We start from the raw sequence: 20,893 nt of genomic DNA on the forward strand, positions 1-20,893 counted from the left end.
CTACTTTTGCCTTAAAATGTTCATCTTACCTATTTTGTTCTGGAACTGGGTGTTGTTCCAGGTCTCTCTAAAAATTCTTTCTATGACAGAAACTGTCATACATGAGCAGAGTCAAGCTTTAAAGATTACAAAAAACTTTATTGAAAGAACTATATTTCTAAAGGAATGTTAGGACCTAGCTATCTGTCTCTAGAGACAGGTTGTCTCTCTATATGAGCAAAGAACAAAGGGAAGTCTCAGGCTTACCATGTGGTCAGAAACGTGAATAAAGGGGTGTGTACCTGAGAAGTATCAGTCTAAAGCTGGCCTACACAAACTGATACCCTCCAGTTGTTTTGGCCGCCAACTCCCAGAATTCCTAGCCATTGGACAAGCTGGCTAGGGCTTCTGGGAGTTGAAGGCCAAAACAGCTGGAGGGCTGCAGGTTGTACAGACCTGGTTTAAAGTCACAAAGAAAAAGAGGAGAGACTAGAAAGACAGGCAGACACAGAGGGTAAATGGGGAAAGGCTTTCCCTACAATCTAACTTCAATTCTGCCTTTAATGATGACTATAAACTTGTGCAGAATGCGTTTGACTTCCAACAAATACAGTTTTCAAAATCTGAAAAATTTCTCATCCCAAGCATCTCAGATAAGGAAGACTCAACCTGTATTAGGGTCCTGAGAACAAGCCCTATAAGGAGCGGCTTAAGGAGCTGGGCATGTTTAGCCTGAAGAAGAGAAGGCTGAGAGGAGATATGATAACCATGTATAAATATGTGAGAGGAAGCCACAGGGAGGAGGGAGCGAGCTTGTTTTCTGCTTCCTTGGAGACTAGGACGCGAAACAATGGCTTCAGACTACAAGAAAGGAGATTCCATCTGAACATGAGGAAGAACACACTCTGCCCCGTAATGTGGAAGCGTTTAAACAGAGGCTGGATGGCCATCTGTCAGGGGTGCTTTGAATGCAATATTCCTGCTTCTTGGCAGGGGGTTGGACTGGATGGCCCATGAGGTCTCTTCCAACTCTTTGATTCTATGATTCTATGATTACATGTTTGCTGCTGTAAATATATTAAGTAAAGTCAATGTAATACTTTCTTCATATTGCAGTCACGGAGTGTGGACAAACAACATGCTGTAGTCAACTATGATGCTTCTACTGATGAACACTTAGTGAAAGATTTAGGCAGTCTAAATGGGGTAAGTGAATTTATTCTGATTTCAGTAAGTGCAGTTCAGTTTGTATAACAGGATCCTGAACAAAAAAAATTAAATACCTTTACATGTTTGATAGAAGAAAAGTTAAGAAACAAATTTTGAAAATATGTTTTCTTGAAATCTGGCAATCTGAAAATGGCATTGAAATTTTTAATACATTATGGCTATTGAGAGCAATTCGTTTCCCATTCTTTGGTAAAATATAAGTTTTTAGTAGTCACAGAGGAATATTTTACCAGAAAAAAGAAGAAAAATTCAATTCCCACCAGCCCTAGATCTGGCTGAGCTGCAATCCATGGCTTTCTTCCTAACTGGTCAGAGGGCTTAGCCTTCTTGTTGGGTTGCAATGATGTTGGGGATGTAGCCTGGCCATCTCACCAGTTAGGAGGAGAGCTGCACTTTCAGTCCCAAGTGGAAATCACACAACTCTCTGGGTGTGGCTGGTCTCCAATTTCCATCATCCTTTATCTCCACCCCCCCCCCCCCCCACCAAACCACAACCAGTACTTTAAGTTGGATCATAAAGGTTATGTGTACCAAGTTGAGTCCAGATTCATCCTGGGTGAGATTCACGCAGTTCGCTAAATGTGGCTGGACTCCTTTAACTCTCTTCCTTGTCTATTAGCACCTCCCTAGTGTGGTGTATTTTGTGGAAGCTATTCAGTAAGGCAAGGTAGACAGCAGCTCCCCTCAGAAAATCTGTTACCGAGCATGCATAAAATACAGAATGGGAAGAACAGTTAAGCCTGCATTACCAGCTTCCGCTAGTATGTTTTTAAAAACAGCATAGTATATATGTTTGGCCAGTATAATGGAACAAGAAAGGGAGATTCTGTTGAACAGGGAGAGAAATCATCCTGAAAAGCTTTCAAGTCATCTCTAGAAGGCTACAAATGTCTGACACGATAAATAAATACATCTCTAGAAGGTTGAATTTTTGTTGTTTATTTAGTCAAGGCATACTTAACCTAGTTGTTTAATTTCACACATGAATGTTGTTAGTTTTGGTTAAAAAGTTTGTTGAAACTTAATGAATTTCTTTTCACTTTCGAGGTGTAAGAACCTATCTCTATTCTTTATTTATATACATATATCTGCCTCTGATCCCAAAATTTCTGTTAAAGAAATAATTCTCGGAATTACAGCTATTTTAGTAGCTGAAGTATATCTGTACCAATGAAAGAGTTATTATTAGTTCAGCAAGTTATTACTTATTTCATTAGCAGAAATACATATTGGATTCAGGCCACAATGGCAAAAATTAAAGTCAGAATTAGACATCTGTACATCACTCTGGATTTTATTGGGCAAGTAAGATTTCCTGAAAACATTATTTTCAGCAGGTCTACGATGATATGTGATGCAATGACTACAAAAAAACAACAACAACCAAAAACCTAGATTCATATTCAGAGTCACCTTTATTACAACTAATGTTTATTTTTGTTTTTTCATTCTTAGACATTTGTGAATGATGTACGGATTCCAGAACAGACATACATCACACTAAAGCTTGAGGATAAACTGAGATTTGGATATGATATCCTTATAAAATAATGAATTACTGTTTCTTTAAGTAGCTCTGATCATACATTTAAGTACTGACTTACCAGTTTATTTCATTTTTAAAGATGATATTCCACAGTAAGTAAAACATTCAAATCCTGATTGCTTATACCAAAATTAAGGCAGTATCTGAGATGCCAACATGTTCTCATCTTTTGCTGCTGTGGAACATATATTAATGGATTTACCTTGGCAAACAAATGTTTTACAAATGCTGAATGAGATAGAGGGTGCTTATTATGAATTTTAGAGTATCAATGCTGAATAACATACATGTTCCCTTCATAATTCATAATTGAAACCAAGTTGTATCTTCACAAAAAATTGAACCACTTCTGTTGCCAGGCCCGTAGCCAGGATTTTGTTTCGGGGGGGGGGGGGGGGGTTCTGAATTTGATTGGGGGGGGGGTGAGTTTGATTCAAACCTTTTGTATCGTTATCCCAATAGCCCCATGCATATGGGATCTATTGAGCATGGTGATCAGGTCATGATATGAATAAACATAACAGTTTAAATAATGTACCAGTAAGGCCTTCTCGCAGATCACCCTGAGAATTTCGGGGGGGGGGGGGGGCTGAAGCCCCTCAAGCCCCCCCCCCCCCCCCGGGCTATATGCCTGGTTGTTGCTATAAGCTTCCCATTCTTAATGATGATCAGCAACTGATGCTTAAGTTCCCTCTTAAGATCAGTTTATACAGGTGGGGTTATTGTGATGAGAAAAAGAAATGCAATGATCAACCCTTGATTTGTAATGCCATCTCCGTATGTCTTCCTCACATGTCTTTATCCCCAGGCAAGTTATGATGTGAACCATGTACCAATCAGGTGATTTGCAGACTGGCTAGACTTAAGCATGGTTGTAGGAGGAGGAGTGTAGACACAGGAAAGTTGTATCCAAATATTCTTATTTAAATCGTTTTAGCTCCCCTGCTGTTCAGTGGATTAGTGCTTGAAAAAACTTCAGTTATCTGCAGGCATGGATGTTTAGTGGGACATAATCATATGGCAAGGGGATGGAATAGAGAATATAAATACCCTTAACTGCAGTGTAGTGTCTTTGTGTCAAAGAGAAAGTGAATGAGGAGAGAAGACTTGCATGTGATTGAAAGTGGGGGATATAGTGGCTCTGGACCTAATCACAGCCATTGTTGCCTTTGATCATAGCAGTATGATCAGTATGCTGCCCTCAGGAACAACAAAGTGGGCCATGCCATTTATAAAATATTGAAAGTGAAAGCAATTATGTTTCTCACTCAAATCTTCTCCATATTTATCCACCATTATCTGGGCTGTACGGGTAAAATCTATCAGATTAGATGGCTATGAATATTTATTATCCTAAGGAACCAAGCATTGACAAAACCTAGTGTGCTCAGGAACAGGCAAACAAAAGAATCCACTGTGAAGTTTTTTTTTTTTCAGTTTTGCAAGACTGCTTGCTTTCTCAACCAGTAGCAAGCACAAATAGTTATGACAAAGCATGTAAGTTGCCCATGCCTGCAGACTCATATACTTAACATAACATAAAAAAACTAGTTGTTTGGTTAGCAGTAACAAATCAGATTTTTCTCACTTTGAAATAAGTAGTGCATAATAAGCAAATATTAGCAAAGGCAAGTTAAACTGATGATATATTGGGCACCAAGGTATACACTGAAAAAATACAGTTCTTTCAGATATTGTTGCTGCTATTAAATGTGTTGGAGGTATATGCTATTGTCTTTATGTTGTTATAAATATTCCAGTATTTTAATCTCCTCTTGAAATTTTTAATGTTTTTGAATATAACACTTAAGACAGATGTGTGAAATAACAAAACATTTAGAGCAGTGGAAAATGTTATTTTTGTAAAATCTGCATCATTGATTGTGGTTTGTAATGTAGTTGGACAAATGTGGTATTTTCCTTATCATATCATACATACCAATCTTTTTACTGTAGTTAGAGGAGAGATGAGAGTCCCAGAGGAAGCACTTAAGGTAAAAATATATACTCAGGTATATTTCTTTTGTTTTTATTCATGGATAATGGTGATGATAAAATTGTTTTTCACTATCATTTGGATAATTAATATAAATGTTACTGCTTTATTGACAGTCATATTTGTAGAAATAGGTTCTTTTTTTCTTGAACCTCCTTGTCATGTCAGTAGCATGCACAACTGAAATAGAGATGCCAGTACATACACAACAGGGTTGAAATCTTAATATTGTGTCGCTTCATTATATGATAAACAACATGTTCCTGAATTTCACTGAAATGTTTAGTCTGATTGGATTTTTATTTGCTCTCTAGCATGAGAAATTTACCAGTCAATTGCAGCTGTCCCAAAAATCCTCAGAGGCAGAAGGATCAAAGTTAACCAGTGCCAAAGCTGCAGAGCCAAAGGTACAAGATACCATCTCTGAAGCACACTACAGAACTATAGATGCACTGAAATCAGAAGAGAAATCTGCAGGTAAGAGAAAAGGATATAGTTGTTGGAGCCTTGAATTCTACTGAATATTTCAAAGAATGCATGGTTAATGTAAAAACCGTATTCAAGATACAATGTTGAATGGTATTTTCAAGCTATTATACATAGTTTTTTGGCAATATGTAAAATGCACTTCAGCATCATAGTTTGCTTTGCTACATTCAGGTATTTGAGGAGTAGGAATATACAGTAGAATTAGTTCAATATTGTTTTGATCCTATACACCACCATCTGGTTTGTCATATTATGTGTTGAAATGAACTAGAAAATACGAGCATATAATGTCTCCTTGCACTAGTTGTATTGGTTTTCAATTTACTTGTTGACGTATTTCATACCTAAAGGTTTGCTTTCACTTATATGAGCCTGTTGAGGTTGTTGCCGCCGCCGCCACTGCCTCCTCCTCCTCCTCCTCCTCCTGTTTATTTATATCCCACTTTTTTCTCCACAAAGCATCTTACATTAAAAGCATTTTAATACAATTTAAAATTCAAAAATATACAAACATGAAAATAAAATTAACCATCAATGATATTCATTAAAAATTAACAGTTGAAATCCTTAAAACTAACTAAAAACAGTTTGATTAAAAATTGTTGAAATCATTGAGTAAAATAAACATTTAAATAAATATGTGGAGACATAATAATAAAACCAAAAGAATAAAAGTCATTATAAAGGAAGAGGGAAGCCAATTTTTCATGATGACCTAGTAAGGTGATATATTGTATTACTGGCAAATTTTATATTTAGAATGTAGGCAGCTTAGATTACTTAAAGAATATTAAGGCAACAGAAGTAAAAATGTATTGAGTATTTACCATGAATTGTAATTTTTAAGATAATCATTTCTTTTTTTATATTGTTATGGTGGTTGCTCTGAACAAGTAACTTGTTTTGTTTCTTTGTATAGATATTTCTGCCATGCCTCGAGGTACTCCTTTGTATGGGCAACCATCATGGTGGGGTGATGATGAGGCGGAGGAACAGAATGGTTACAAACAAGATGGTAAACCTGAAGAGAAAATGCAAGATGCTGGAGTATTAGGTAAGATTATTTAAGATACAGAAGCCCCGTAGCTTTTCCACATGCCCCTTTTAAAGGTGAGAGGATCTTATATTATCATTACACATTTTGGTTCAAAGAAAAACATATTAATAAGACAGTGTCTGTAGGATGTTTTAAAGAAATCTGAACAAAACCAAAACTTTGCCTCTTCTTTTGAGAGGAGGAGAAAGAAGTGAGCAGGATATGGTGATGGACTTTGTATGTAGAGTCATAGAAGAATAGAGCTGGAAGAGACCACATGGGCCATCTAGTCAAACCCCCACCATGCAGGAAAAGCACAATTATTACATATGATAGGGTCCATATGGCGTGTACATCAGTGTACGTACTCACTTTATACCTGTGTTGGGATTTTCTGTGGTATTTGGACCAGTAAATGGCAGGGTTTGTATGTCGGGCTGTGATCCACCTATATTTTCCCCACCCATTGATGCATCTGCTTATCTAGATTATGCTCTCTGTACCTATCTGTGTCTACTTAGAAATAAAATTAAATATATATATAAGATTGTAATTTGAAAATGGGCATATTGAGTTCTCTTGAACTGGAGCCACAGATTAAACTTTTTGAAATGAACCAGATTTTTATCTCTTCCCAGAGAGTTTACTGATAGCTTCTGTGTCATAAAATAAATAATATTCAAATGTTGTTGTTTTTTTTTTATCAAAAAAACATAAGTCACCCTAATTTGTTGTTTGGTTTGTTCTATAATGAACTGGAACTGGAAACTAGTGTATGTATTTTGGTAACTTACTTAAACAGTCTTTTTATTTATTTAAGTACTATAGTCAAATGGTAAAAAGTTCTTTAAACCATTTTGAAGAATAGATGTGCATTTGTATTATATATAACACAATTTGATTGATGGACCAACAAATAAAATATATTGAATAGGTCATAAACCGCAGTTAACAAAATAAATATTTTCTGGGCCTATAACTGAAAGCATGGTAGCAGGAGGAGATATACTAGAAGAATAGCATTGGCTTCTATACCACAAAAAATAACACTTCAACATGCCTCAGGAAACTTTTTATTCAGAACTAACAATATTCACTTGTGAAATGAAGGATCCAGTTCAGGTAACCCTTTCATAAGTAAAAACATACATGCTGAACTTTTCAGAGACAACTTGCAATGTATATGAAGCCCAAACTATATGTTGCAGAGAAGCATGAATATGTTCTCTTTCTCACATACTAAAACAGGCTGGAAAAATGTGCCACTGAGCAACATGCAGCTCCCAAACTCCGGGACCAACATTTGTTCCACTTCCTGGTAAATAAAGCCACCCTGACCTAAAAACAACACAAATACAGCAAATGTGCCTCTTACAATTGCTAGTGGAAATGAACGTGTTTTGAACAGATTTTTTTTTAAATGTGCAGTGAGAAAGGAGGCATGGCTCCCAATATGTCCTGGAGGGACTAATGCCATCCCTAACTCCTGTCAGTTTTCCAACTATCCCTCTTCTGAAAAATTGTCTAGCTATAGTATGTCGAGGAACATGTCTCATATACCCCACTATCGTTGTTGTTCTTGTTGTTGTTGTTGTGTGGCTTCAAGTAATTTCCAAATGGCAATCCCAGTGTGATCCTATCACATGTTTCTGCGGCACCCAGTGGGTTTCCACGGCTGAGTGGGGAATTAAATCCTAGTCTCCAAAGTCATAGTACAACACTCATATAACTACAACCGTACTAATTTTCTGATGTGACCTAATGTGGTATTAATATGTAATATTTTTGAGGGGTCGAGGCACCCTTATTTATATACAAAGTTTTCTAACTGGTGCTAGCAATGGTTTATTTATTTATTGTTAAATTTCCTCTTTTTATCCAAATTTATAAGCATACAGGTATTTAGTTTGCTATAGCTTTTATGTTTTTTGAGGTATTATCATTCAATTGTTTAATATGTTTTAGAATATTTAAATTATTTGTATTGTTTTACATGTTAATGTGACTTGAATTGATTTGATTCTAAGCAGCTTAGGCACTTGATGATCTGAGACCAGATGAATATAATTTTTAAAAAATAGATAGATACATTTTAAATTCTGCAAAGTAAGTGTTTCTGTAGTAACTTGGCTTCACTCAATTTTAATGTGCAGATGAATACTCTTTAGTTTAAATGTACATGTGTGAATGGCTCCTGACTAAAATGTACCATTTATGTGCTATGACAACATCCGGATTTAGAGTTGGTTTGAGAGTTTAGAAATTAATGAATGATTGCTAGACATGTAATTGGAACTGTTTTTTTTATTTTTTCATAAATTATTTGAAATTAGGATTGAGCAGTGAGGCAGCTAAATCTGCAGATGACCCCAAATTACTCATGGCAGTGAGAACAGAAAGGGAGTGCAAGAAATTTGAAGAAAATATCCAAATTGGCAATGAGCATTGGAATATCAAATGCCAATCACTGTAAATAAACATGAAATTCATCGTGCATATTGAGGCAAAATACAATCCTAAATGCATATGCATTGACAAATTTAAGATGGTGTTGATTGACCAAGGATCTTTGTGGATGAATTAAAAGTTGATTCCCTGCTGTGGGGTTAGGAAAGTGAACTGTAATAAAGCTGTCACTATATAATATATCTGTGACACATGAGAATACTATGTATAGATCTGATTATTGTATCTTTAAAAGAATAATGTGTACTAGAAAATATTCAGGACAAAGTAACAAACATGTTCAGAAGGCTGAAGCTACTTAATTATCAATAAAGTTACAACAAATCGGGGGTCTTCAGTTTAGAGAAGAGGGTAATTGAAAATTAATGTTGTGTTGGAATTTGTAAATATTTTAAATATGCTAAATTATTTAATTTTCTTGGAAGTCTACAATCCAAATATTTTTTTCATAGTTTCTAATTGATATATGTCTGATTTGCTTATATTAGTTTTTAAAGGAATTTAAAATAAGTGTGTATACTCAACTTCTAAATAAACAAAATCAATAACACACACACACACACACACATATATATATATATATATATATATATAATTTATTTGCTATCTTATACTTTGGAACAATGGTTATTTATTGAACAGAAGTGAAAGTATACACTAAGGCAGACGGAGTATGATTTAATGAGGAGATTGACATGGGTGATTAGTTACCGCTAAGCCAACTAGATACAATTAGCCTTTATGGCCTTGAGTTAATAAGATTATTCTGTATTACTGCTTCCCAGTCTTAGTTGAAACCTCTCATGGAAGATTGTTAATTATGAGCAAATTCAGTAGACTGAAGTGCCACAGACTTTACATTTGTATACTGTTTTTTATCAGTTTTCTGGATTGTAGAACCAGAATATAAAGAAAAAGATGAAAGTTGGCTGCTGCTGTTTTCAGTTTAATTATTTTCTCACATTCATTAGATAAGGATCTTATTTTTAATACTGTGCACTACAATTTTGTACTCCCACCTAAAGATATTTCCAAAAAGTAGTGCATGAAATATTTCTAGCTTTTGAATTGGTATAAGTTTTCATTTATCTTTGGCAATTAAAAAGGGAGCTTCATAAACATCAAGATTCCTAATATGCTTGGTCTGATCTCCAGCAGTGTTGAAGTCTATTGTGGCTCCCCAGATCTGATGTTTATAATTGAATATACTGACAAAGCTTTTATACACTGGGAAAATAACATTGATAGGATGCATGGTCCTGAATATGATAGAAGTGTATGCGTTATTTGCTGCTTTTATTATATCTGTAATTCAGTCACTTCGTAGGAAATGGATCTCTTAGCATACAACCTGTTTCACCATTTTTTAATCGATACTTGTTTTAATGAGCTAAATATTGGGATATGTATAGCTACAATCCAGAATTTTGGGGAAAGAAGTTTGGGGGGGGGGGGGGGGCTTTAAACCAACATTCTATCTTGTGGATAAGTTGAAGGTAAGTTTTGGGTCCAAAATTATAGAACTTATCTGTGGATAAGTTGAAAATGCTTGGGGAGATGTAACAAATATTTCCTCTCCTATTGAAAGTGCATAAAGAGAACATACTTTGAAAAACCTAAAGAGAAGGAGAGGATCTGTTTGAGGAGTTATAATGTATGTGTATATAAATTGTACTGCTGATCTTAAAATGCCTACATCTTTGCAAAAGCTATACATCTATACATTGCTGATTTTTAAAATGCCTACATCTATGAAAAAGCAGCAAATATAAGGAAAGGAGCAATACATGAGGAAAAATAATGTGGCATAAAAAGATGGAGAGAGGCAATTCAATTAGAGGCAGCAATTCACAAGCAATGATATGAATTGCTGCCCTCTTGGTGTGGTATGAAGCAGTGCTCCTACCTCATTACACTTCCTTTGTCAAGGCAATGGAGAACTTGTCAGTATCTGACTATGGAGAGGCAACTTGCCTGGGACTTTGGACAAAGAGGTGGAGGAATGGTCAACCCTTGTTGCTCTAGCTCAGGCCTGTACAACTTGTGGCCCTCCAGTTATTTTGGCCTCTCAAATCCCAGAAGCCCCAGCCAGATTGTCCAGTGTCCAATTCTGAGTGTTGGAGGACTACAGGTTGTGCAGACCTGCTCTAGCTGCTACTGCCTTTCAAGCACCCAGAATGGTGGAGGGCACAAAGCTCATCAAACCACACCACTACCTTCTGTTTTCAGTATTGACCTGTGGATTAGTCATTTCAGATATTAGACTAAATCTTTGGAACAAAGTATCATGACCTATAGTTGAGTTTATTCTTTATATGAAAAGTGGGACAAGCCAATTATTGCCATTGTGGTGGCTTTGTCTGCATAGAAAGTGCTTCTGTTTGCACAAATTGGGACACCAATTGTTCTGATTTCTCACTTCCCATAAGCTTAGGCCTCTATATTGGTCCTTTTGACCCCCTTGATGGTCCTTTTGAGGAAACAGGAATCTCCTGTTTTCAGGGGGAGGGGGTGGAATCATTATGTTTTAAAGAGAAGTGAGTGATATGTAAATAAAAGATGCCTCAAGTAAAACAGTGCTTTCTGCTAAGGCAAAGCTATCCCTGTCTACACACCATGACAATTACTAAAAGGAAAAGTTAGCTTTATTCACAAATACAGTGTCTGACTGGGCCTTGGATCTGGAGCAAAACCAATTTTCCAAGCTTATCTGGCAAAAAAGTGTTATCTCCGGTTGTGTCAAAAGAACATCCTTGTTGGGTAATTACCAAGATTTTTTTATAGTTTTGAAAGTCATAGAATGTATCTAAACCTCTGATTTTCATTAAAAATTCCCAGTTTTCCATGCCTCGTCAGCTGAAATGGCCATGCACTTGCATATTTACTAGTTATTATAGCCTTTGGAAAAAAAATTGGTTTTGTCTTGATGTTTCAAAACTGTTATTTTTTAGAGATTCAGTGAAAGACTCTTTCTGGTTCCGAACTGGGGTCTTTTTTTTAAGGGATAGACTTCAGGGTGTTTGGCTGTAACATTTTTAGGGTTAGATTTATGAAAAAAAAGAATTAAGATGGAAATCAAATCAGCATATTCATGTGGCCTTAGGCGTGAAAAGATTAGCTTATATTTGTCACTTTAAATGTTCAAAATATAGCATTGCTGTGTTGTCTTGAATGACATTGCAGAGTTTTGTCATCACACAATCCAAGCAGAAGAAAAAAAATGTCAGTAGGTTCAGTTCAAAAAACAAAAACAAACACTTTTAGAAAATTATAAGGGCAGAAACAAAAGTAGCCCAATAAAAACGGAACATGTCTGTTAGGCATAGAATGGTGACTAAGGAAGAAATTGAATATCTTGGAAGAGGGTATGAGTGGTTGGCAAAGACCTTGAAAGGGAGGACACCATGGTATATTTTGTTGTCAAGTTCTGATTTAACTATCTACCAAACTCAGTTCCTAATAGCCTTCAGTGGATATGAACCAAACTGACATAATTCATTGTGATTATACCTTAAAACCTGCATTCTTCATTGTTCATGGCTGTTTGGATCACTCTGGATCAGGCCTCTGTTCATGAAGTTAAGCCAGTCATTAATCAGGTAAAAGGATTAAATAGGCCTGAGTTACATATAACTGAAACCATTATTTGCATACTGTGGGTACTGGGCTATAGTGGAATGTTTTCCATTAATGACATAAAATGACACATTTTGTAATTGTACCAAACAATACACATATTAGTGAATATTGGTTGTTTGCAAGCTCTTGAAATTTACCTATTTCTAACCTGAGCCCTCTTTTTAGGTTTCTTTTCCCCTTTCACTATGGCTATTCTCATGTCTACATTATGGCATTTAATAGTTGTTAAATTTTTTAAACTACACATGTCAAAGTACAAGTAGCATTATAGAGCTTACATACATGAAAGCTTACTTAAATAAACATTTCCCATAGTATTTAGAGCACTAAATTGATTCAATTCAATGATGGAAATTTTATTATAATAATTCAGAAAGAGTTGGAAGTGAGTTATCTATCAAGGGAAGAATCTTCCTCTACCATAGTGTGTGCTGTCACACCCATCTGCTTTAAATGTCTTTAACGTTAATATGCCCTGACTTTCTATCAGCTTGGGGGATGCTGGATTGCTTTCCAATCTCCACAGAATCAATGTCCATGTAATTGCTTTCAAGAAATGATAACTATTATCAATTGCTCTTGGGCCTATCTCCATCCAGGCACTATCTTGATTTCCCCACAGCAAAGTCCATACTTAAATTTCGAAGGTAACTGGTTGTTGTTGAAGTTGCTGGTTGTGGATGATTCCAGAGATGAAGGACAGACGAAAGTCTCCCTTGCTCACTTTCTCTGGCAGAGGGGCCTCTGGGGTGCCCAGTACCCAAGGTGATAAGGTCAGAGGTAGAGAGAGGAAGTCCCTCCTATTGAGGCCTGACACATCACTGAGGGTGCTGGAAACTCCACAGACTGTTACTGACCAGAGGGAGGCCAGTGTAGTCAGATAAGTTCACAGATTAGTTAGTTAGTTAGTGGCTTGAAATGGCTTGTGCAAGCCTGGTTCTTGTTGGGACCAGACATGTCTTGCTCCTAAGGTTCTCTGGTGGTCATAACACTAAACTAAAGATGGCTCTCTTTCCTTGGGCAAAAGGATGGGCAAACGTATTGATCAAAACCAGGAAGGGTTTTCTTAATCTCCACCCTCATAAAACTAACAGAAAAGTGACTATTCTCAAACTGTGTTTGAGGCAGCCTAAAAAAAGGGACCAGGGACTTACACAGTTTCATCATACACTGATATTGATAAATTGATGCCATCCTTTTCTAGTTACTGAACTCTGCATAGAAACAAATAGTTGAATTCATAAATATAACGAAACTCCAGTTCTAGGTGTTCTCACTCCTGCTAACCAGAATCATTTTCTTTCAAATAAGCCTCTCTTGATCCAGAATTCATCCTGTCAAACTGCTTCTTCGAAAACACTGCATATCAAAGTAGATTAGTACCATCTTTGTTCTTCCATGGATTTAACTGCAAACCAGCCTTGGCTTCTTTTCCCAGCTTTGCTCTTAACATCTAGCTTTGTTCTTAACACCTGCTTTTCTTAACCCGTTGCCTTCTCCTGGGTGTCTGCCCTGATCATTTCTTGCTTCCTCTAGTATGCTGTCTCCCATTCAGACCAAAACCTTGTTTTTATTTCCAGAAAACTGTTCTACTTTCCCGAATTTGAATCCATGCTTGCTTACATTTCATTATTCCTCTAGAGATACAGTTCATTTCATATATATCCTGCTTTGTATTGCATGTTTGTTGAGCAACTTTCCCATCTTGTCCTCCCTCACCTCCACAACAATCTAGCATATAGTTCTTTGGCAAATAAATAATGTTGGAAGTTGTTAGACTTTGCTTGCTGCTATTCTTGTTAGAAATGGTAAGGACACATAACAGTCATGGCTGTAATAAACAACATTTATGTCAGGGAAAATGCACTAATTGAAAACCACATGTATTTTAAATAACAAATTGAACCAAAATGCAGAAGTGCAGCTCCATTTGTGCACCTTGAAAAGTATTTCTTGAAAGTCAAGTGCAACTTAAGGAGCTGCAGCTAGAGAGTAATATTAGTGGAAGGGTAGCATGAAGATCAGTGGAAGGGTAGCATGAAGAGAGAGAGAGGGGGGGCAATTTATAGATATATTTAGTTTAATTCTATCGTTGCTTACATTCTGATAAAAATGCAAGCAACAGTTATATTGGGAAAAATGCACTAAAATGTTTTAGCAATGTAATCACAAAAAGAAACAATGATATCAAAGTTGCTTCTAAGATACCTATTTTAAATAATTAAAGGTGATATAAAATGTGTATTTGTGAACAATTTTGTAGTTTTCTCAGTCTTAAGATGAGATTCAGGATACAAACCTGAACTGGATGTGTTCTAATATTTCAGATTTAAGATACTATATTTTATCAGTATGATAAAAACAGCTTAAACCCTTAACTGCTTCTGCAGGAAGATCACAGGATTTTCCCCTTATATTTTGCTAATATTCCTTAATTAAATACATTTCTCTTATAGAAACTTCCTTGCTATAAAGATGATGGTGAAACTAAATGAGATTAGTCTTGGAAACATTGTGAATGTTTGGTTGCTGTGAGTTTTCCTGGCTATATGGCCATGTTCCAGAAGCATTCTCTCCTGATGTTTCACCCACATCTATGGCAGGCCTGCCATAGATGTGGGTGAAACATTAGGAGAGAATGCTTCTGGAACATGGCCATTCAGCCCAGAAAACTCACAGCAACCCAGTGATTCCGGCCATGGAACCCTTCAACAACACATTGTGAATGCTTTGCTTAAAGCGCATCTCATTTTAAACTGTATTTTGCATGATATATGTTTTCATTCATCCCATGAACACAAAATGTGCTAAATTATCTGCCATTTTGAATTTCTCAATTTTTATTACTTTTCATATGTAAAAGATACAACTCAATTCTGTAGATGGAATTTATTTTCCAGCTTTCACTTTAGCAACAGTTACTTGTGGAACATTCATATCCCTAACACTTGGCAAGCAAGCTTATTATTACAATTGCATAATGTTCTGTTAGGAGCTTCACAAAGGCTTTTATTTAGCATTTATTCACATTGTACATTGTGCTTCTCTTCTTCTCCTGCTTTCTTTGTTCTATCGAAAGTAAGATATTCACACATTTCAGCATTTTTACTGCTGATATAGTAAGCTTAATTTTAATTTTAGCATTCTTTTCTTTACTCTCTAACTTGCTTTTTTGAAAGTGTCCTGAACCATTGCAATTTAGTTTATTAATTTGGTTTCTCCCAAGAATAGGAATATTTTAAAATATGATTTAAAAGCCAAGCTCATATTTACATTGTAGTATTTACTCTGAAGCTAGAAAATCACATTATCTGAACCTTCTCTTGGATATCTCTCCCATCCCTTCCAAACACCATTAATCATGCATCTACTTCACATTCATGACTTTATTGGAGCATAAATGTTCTTTGCCATTCTTAGTGAGCTTTCTTGCTATTAGCTTTGCTTAATTCGATTTCTTCTTCAATATGAAAATATCAGCAGTGAACAGAGATTCTGGAACTATATTCAGTCTTTCTACACAGACTTGTATTTCTTTTCCAAGAATTGTCACCAGGCTTTTGTATGAATTCTGAAATTCCTTGAAGACTCAGATTTCATAACATTGGAGAATTTCAATGTTTTTATTTTTCTCAATAGGATGCAGCACAGATGGCAAGCAAGCTGAGGAGCAATCTGCAGCTGCAAGTGAAGAAGAAACTTATCCTTTCTGTAGGGAGCCAAGTTATTTTGAAATCCCTACAAAGGAATTCCAGCAACATTCACAAATACCTGAGGGTACAATTCATGAGATCCCAACAAAAGACATACACATAGCAGGGGCAGGGCATGCTTCATTTACCATTGAATTTGACAACAGCACCCCAGGAAAAGTAACTATCAAAGATCATGTCACAAAATTCACTCCAGATCAACGCCACAAGCCTAAGAAGCCTTCTCCTTCTGGTGCTCAGGATCTTCCTGGGCTTCAAGCTGTGATGTTGGCACCGGAGAGTAAAGTGGCAAACTGGTTAGCACAAAACAATCCCCCAACAATGGTCTGGGAATCAACAGAAGAAGATTCAAAAAGTATTAAGAGTGATGTCCCAGTCTACTTGAAGAGACTGAAAGGTAAAATAAATAATTTCAACTGTATTTTTTTGCCTTGAAATATTCCGCAGTAAGTATAATAACTGGAACAGCATCCATTTTCTACATGCCTTTGCTTTTCTTACAGCCAAAATATTTCAGCCATTTAGGCAAAGCCTGTTGAGTTATAGTACATTGGGCCAAGGCAAAACAAATGAACACTTCATGCTTGTCACATTCAAAGATTGTGATATATTTGACTGGTTTATTTCCAAAACAAAACTTTCCCTTCAGTGTTACTAAGACACAATTTCACTTAATAAATCTTATTTTCAAAGTTAAAATTTTATAATTCGTCACATATCTTTTTTCAGGGATGTATGAATAAAAATAGATTTTCTCACATTTTGATCTGTAGCTAAAAACTAAGTATTATCATAAGAAAAAAATGATATTTATGGTACAAGTATGTTTATTACTTGATTTTCATAGAACAATAGGCACAGTGGTCCAGCTAATGATAAAACTAGTTTTTCAAATTCAGAAGACTAGAAACTTTTATGTTTTAATGAAATAATTCTTTTGATAGCAGTGTGTGACATAACAGGCTAGCAGAATATTGCAATGAGCTTTTTGGGAATAAAGTATTTGCAGAAGATATTGTAAGCTTCTTTCAGTAATTTCCTAATCCAGTCTTGGTGTGATTTTCATGTATTCCCTCCTAAATATTCTGTATTTATTCAAGTGTAACACTCCATGTAATGTGCACCTCAATTTGGAAGGTAAAATTACAAATAAAGGATTTGCAGTCAAATGTAATGTGCTCAATAGTGCAGGCTTAGTGAATCAGGGAGGCAGACAATGTGAAAGGCCAGTTGGGAAGCCACGCCCCTTCATCAAGTCAATGCTAGTAAACTTGCCAATCTTGTGCAGATCCCAACTGGCCTCAGGAGAAGGTTTTGAAGGTCTTGTTGGGAAGGCTATTGTTTTGAAGGCTATTTGGGTACTGTACAGGAAAGAACCATGGGGGAATGGGCAAGGGACTCCAAAGGCTACCTGGGAGGTGGAATCAGCAGCCAAGCTTAAATATGAGTCCTAAATACTCAGCCTTTTTCATCCCTGTTCTGTAAATTGTGTATAAAAGGTTCTAGTTACAGTTCTGAAGTTTGTAATGCTCCCTCTTTCTTACTGTATTCAAAATTATATTGCATCAATTATACATATGTTAAAAGGTTTGCGGTGCCATCCATAACCATGTCTTTTTGTTACCTGGGAGGCACCAGGTGTTTTATGGCCAAAGGCCATAACAATTCCTGACACTACTTGCCAAAGTCTAGAACTAGCACACTTAGCCAAAAACAGAGCACCAGAGGCATGTATGCTTTAGACTGCATACAATTGGTGATTGTGCAGTATTCATATCGTAGACATGCCCAGTAGGGCTGGGTAACCACGGAAAAATTTGTTTCTAATCTCGATTCGTTTTTAGGGGGGTTTTGCGTTTCGTTTTTTAAAAGAATTCGGAATTTTTCTTTAAAGAAATCGTTATTTACGAAATTTCGTAAATTTTGAATTGATTCGTTAATGGCGGACGCAATTGCGCAATACGCTAAAAAAACCTCCAAATGGGACAGGGGGAACTTCTGAAGCTTCCCTCTCCCTCTGTTATTGACTGTTGGTGTGATAATTTATTTTTTTATCACTGATAAAACAAACAACAACTATAAAACTTGCACCAGACATACGGAAATAATAATGAAACGATTTCGAAACGATTTCGAACCAATAACAAAAGAATTACGAAATAAATTGAAAAATTCGTTTTGATTTTTAGTTGCTCCTGCATGGCTCAATATCGGATCGTAAGCTAATTTAAATACGAATCAATAACGAATTACGAAATTAACGAACGAAACCGCCCAGCCCTAATGCCCAGATTTTGCTGAGGGAGGCCAACAAGATGGAATATTTGTGCAATGGTTCACATCATCTTTGGAAACCAATCTTGAGAAATTCTGTATAACTATAGTAAGACACTGATGATATATTTGTGATCCCTGTTTTACTTTTGAAGATATCCATATATCCACATTCCATATATAACTCATATGTATCTTCTTATTACATTAGATCTTGCATCTTCAGTTGTATGTACCTGATATTTACAGATAATTGTTTCTCCATTTAAATTGTATATTTAATAGCTTTGAAAAACTTCATGCTATTTGTTTAATGCTACTTCTTTACTGTGTGTTTATACATGCTATAAGAATTTGGGAAAAGTTACTGTAAACTTGCTAAACATTCACTTTGAAGTAAGCATACAGCCAGCTCTTCACATTTGCGGCTTTGACATTTGTGGTTTTGACTAATATGTTCTCTTTAGCAATCTCTTGGCTCTTTAGGACCCCAACTCCCAGAAGTCCTAGCCAGCTTGTCCAATGGTCAGGAATTCAGGAAGCTGAAGTCCAAAACACCTGAAGGGCCATAGGTTGTGCACCACTGCTCTAAGCATTTGTAGGTACTCTGGCATGAATCTATGATCAACTTCCAGTAGAAGTTGACCATAGAGCTGTACTGGAGGAGCTAGAGATTCCTAGAGAAATGTCCTATCTGGTAAAAACACAGTGGTTTCTTTGTGGTTTTCTCCTTTTTTGGCAGGCTTACATCCCTAACCCCAGTGAATGTTGAGGGCTGATTCTGTTTTAGAAAATATGATAGAACAATAGAATTGCAGAGTTCAAAAGTCATATAGTCCAATCCTTTGCCTGTGCAGGAAATCCGCAGATAGACTACCATCCAGTCCCTGCTTTAAAAATCTTTAGTAAAGTAGAAAATGCATCAAATTCCAGTGTTTCACTGCTGAGCACTTCTATCAGGATTGACTTCTTAACATTTGTTAAAAAAAAACCCCTCTTTTCTTGTACGTTGGGCCCTTGGAATCCGTTGGGATTTGGTGATAAGATCCCACATGGACACCAAAAATGTGGATCCTCAAGTTCAACCCTATACAATGGTGCAATAAAATTGTATCCTTTATATGAAATAGCAAAATCAAGGTTTCCTTTTTATCAATGGGGGGTGGGGGTAAATATTTTCAAGCCATGGAGGTTTAATCCTTGGATACTGAATCTGTGGCTATGTAATCTCAATCAATTGGTTCAAATCCTGCCTTGCTGTGCAATTAAAAAGCTGTTCTGGGGAAATGACTAAATCATGTTACAAATCTAAGCTTCCACAAGATATTGCCTAATAATAGTGATAACTATATTATTTCTTTTTTGCTTTGTCTTTGATGGAACAAAATGAGATGCAGAATTTATTTTCTTGTTAATGAGTTACTTGCAACTTATTGGATGCTATAGTTTGATTGAAAAATATGTTGATCTCTTGAGTCTGTTGATGTAACTGTTTGCCAGTGAATATGCCTGACGGAGAACTGACTGTTATTCTGAATAAGACAATTGAGATGCATCTCCTTCATTGATTAGCTGGCAAAAGACTCCATTGTAGCATGACAAGTCTGAATAGTGTGCGTTGCTATGGGAAGTTTACAAAGCTTGTTACTAACAGACAGTTGAGCTTCTTAGAGAATAGCAAATATTGCCTCTGTGTTCATTTATCTCTGGGAGGTCATTTATGTGTGGTTGCAGTGCATGTAGAGCTAGATTTCTTTTTTTATTTTTGCAGGAAATAAGCATGATGATGGGACACAGAGTGATTCAGAAAATGTAGGAGCACGCAAGCATTACAGTAAACGGGCAGCACTTGAAGAGCAGCTAAGGCATCATTATGCAGAACAGAGAAAACTGCACTTGAAAGCCCAGGATACAGAGAAGCATTCAGACCAACCAGTTGCGAGTCAGACTGCTTTTATGATTGAATTCTTTGATGAAGGCCATCCTCGGAAGAGACGATCATACTCTTTTTCTCAAAATGTGGGATCTTTGTGCCCTGAAATATCTTCTCCAGCACCCCATGCAAGAACTGAAAAAGTGAAACCTGCATCAGTTGACTCCAGAGCATGTTCATCACCTCTACAGAATACTTCTACTCAACAAAGAGCAGTACATGCAAAACTTCTAAAGCAGAAATCTGAAGAACCCTCTGCTGTGTTACCTTTCTTACAGACTGCATTGCTAAGAAGTTCTGGAAGCCTTGGGCATAGACCAAGTCAAAGTGAAGACATGGAAAAGAAGTTAAAAAGCCAAGCAATTTTGGCAACTTTAGAAAAAGATGATGATGATCAAAGTGATAAAGGTACTTATACTATTGAACTGGAAAACCCCAATGCTGAGGAAGTGGAAGCTCGCAAGATGATTGATAAGGTAAACCATTTAAAAACTAGAATTTATGGGACATTAATGTTTCTGTGAATCATTATTACTTACTGTATTTTGGCATAAATAATGTTACATTACACTTCTTTATATTACCTTAACAT

At 36.3% G+C, this 20,893-nt stretch overlaps 1 protein-coding gene across 12 annotated transcripts in view; it reads left to right on the forward strand.

Annotated features, from left to right (window-relative positions):
• Positions 1-20,893, forward strand: part of CEP170 (centrosomal protein 170) — a 95,119-nt gene that overhangs the window by 21,069 nt on the left and 53,157 nt on the right. For 11 of the 12 annotated variants that reach the window (XM_067464665.1, XM_067464670.1, XM_067464677.1 and 8 more), the window contains exons 3-9: positions 1,096-1,185; positions 2,665-2,743; positions 4,691-4,749; positions 5,066-5,228; positions 6,160-6,294; positions 16,021-16,491; positions 20,140-20,777. In XM_067464665.1, coding sequence (XP_067320766.1) covers positions 1,096-1,185; positions 2,665-2,743; positions 4,691-4,749; positions 5,066-5,228; positions 6,160-6,294; positions 16,021-16,491; positions 20,140-20,777 — 1,635 coding nt within the window. The remainder of the gene's footprint in view (positions 1-1,095; positions 1,186-2,664; positions 2,744-4,690; positions 4,750-5,065; positions 5,229-6,159; positions 6,295-16,020; positions 16,492-20,139; positions 20,778-20,893) is intronic. The other variant, XM_067464701.1, reaches the window with a different exon arrangement.

Source organism: Anolis sagrei, chromosome 1 (genome assembly GCF_037176765.1).
Source record: "Anolis sagrei isolate rAnoSag1 chromosome 1, rAnoSag1.mat, whole genome shotgun sequence".
Taxonomy (NCBI): domain Eukaryota; kingdom Metazoa; phylum Chordata; class Lepidosauria; order Squamata; family Dactyloidae; genus Anolis; species Anolis sagrei.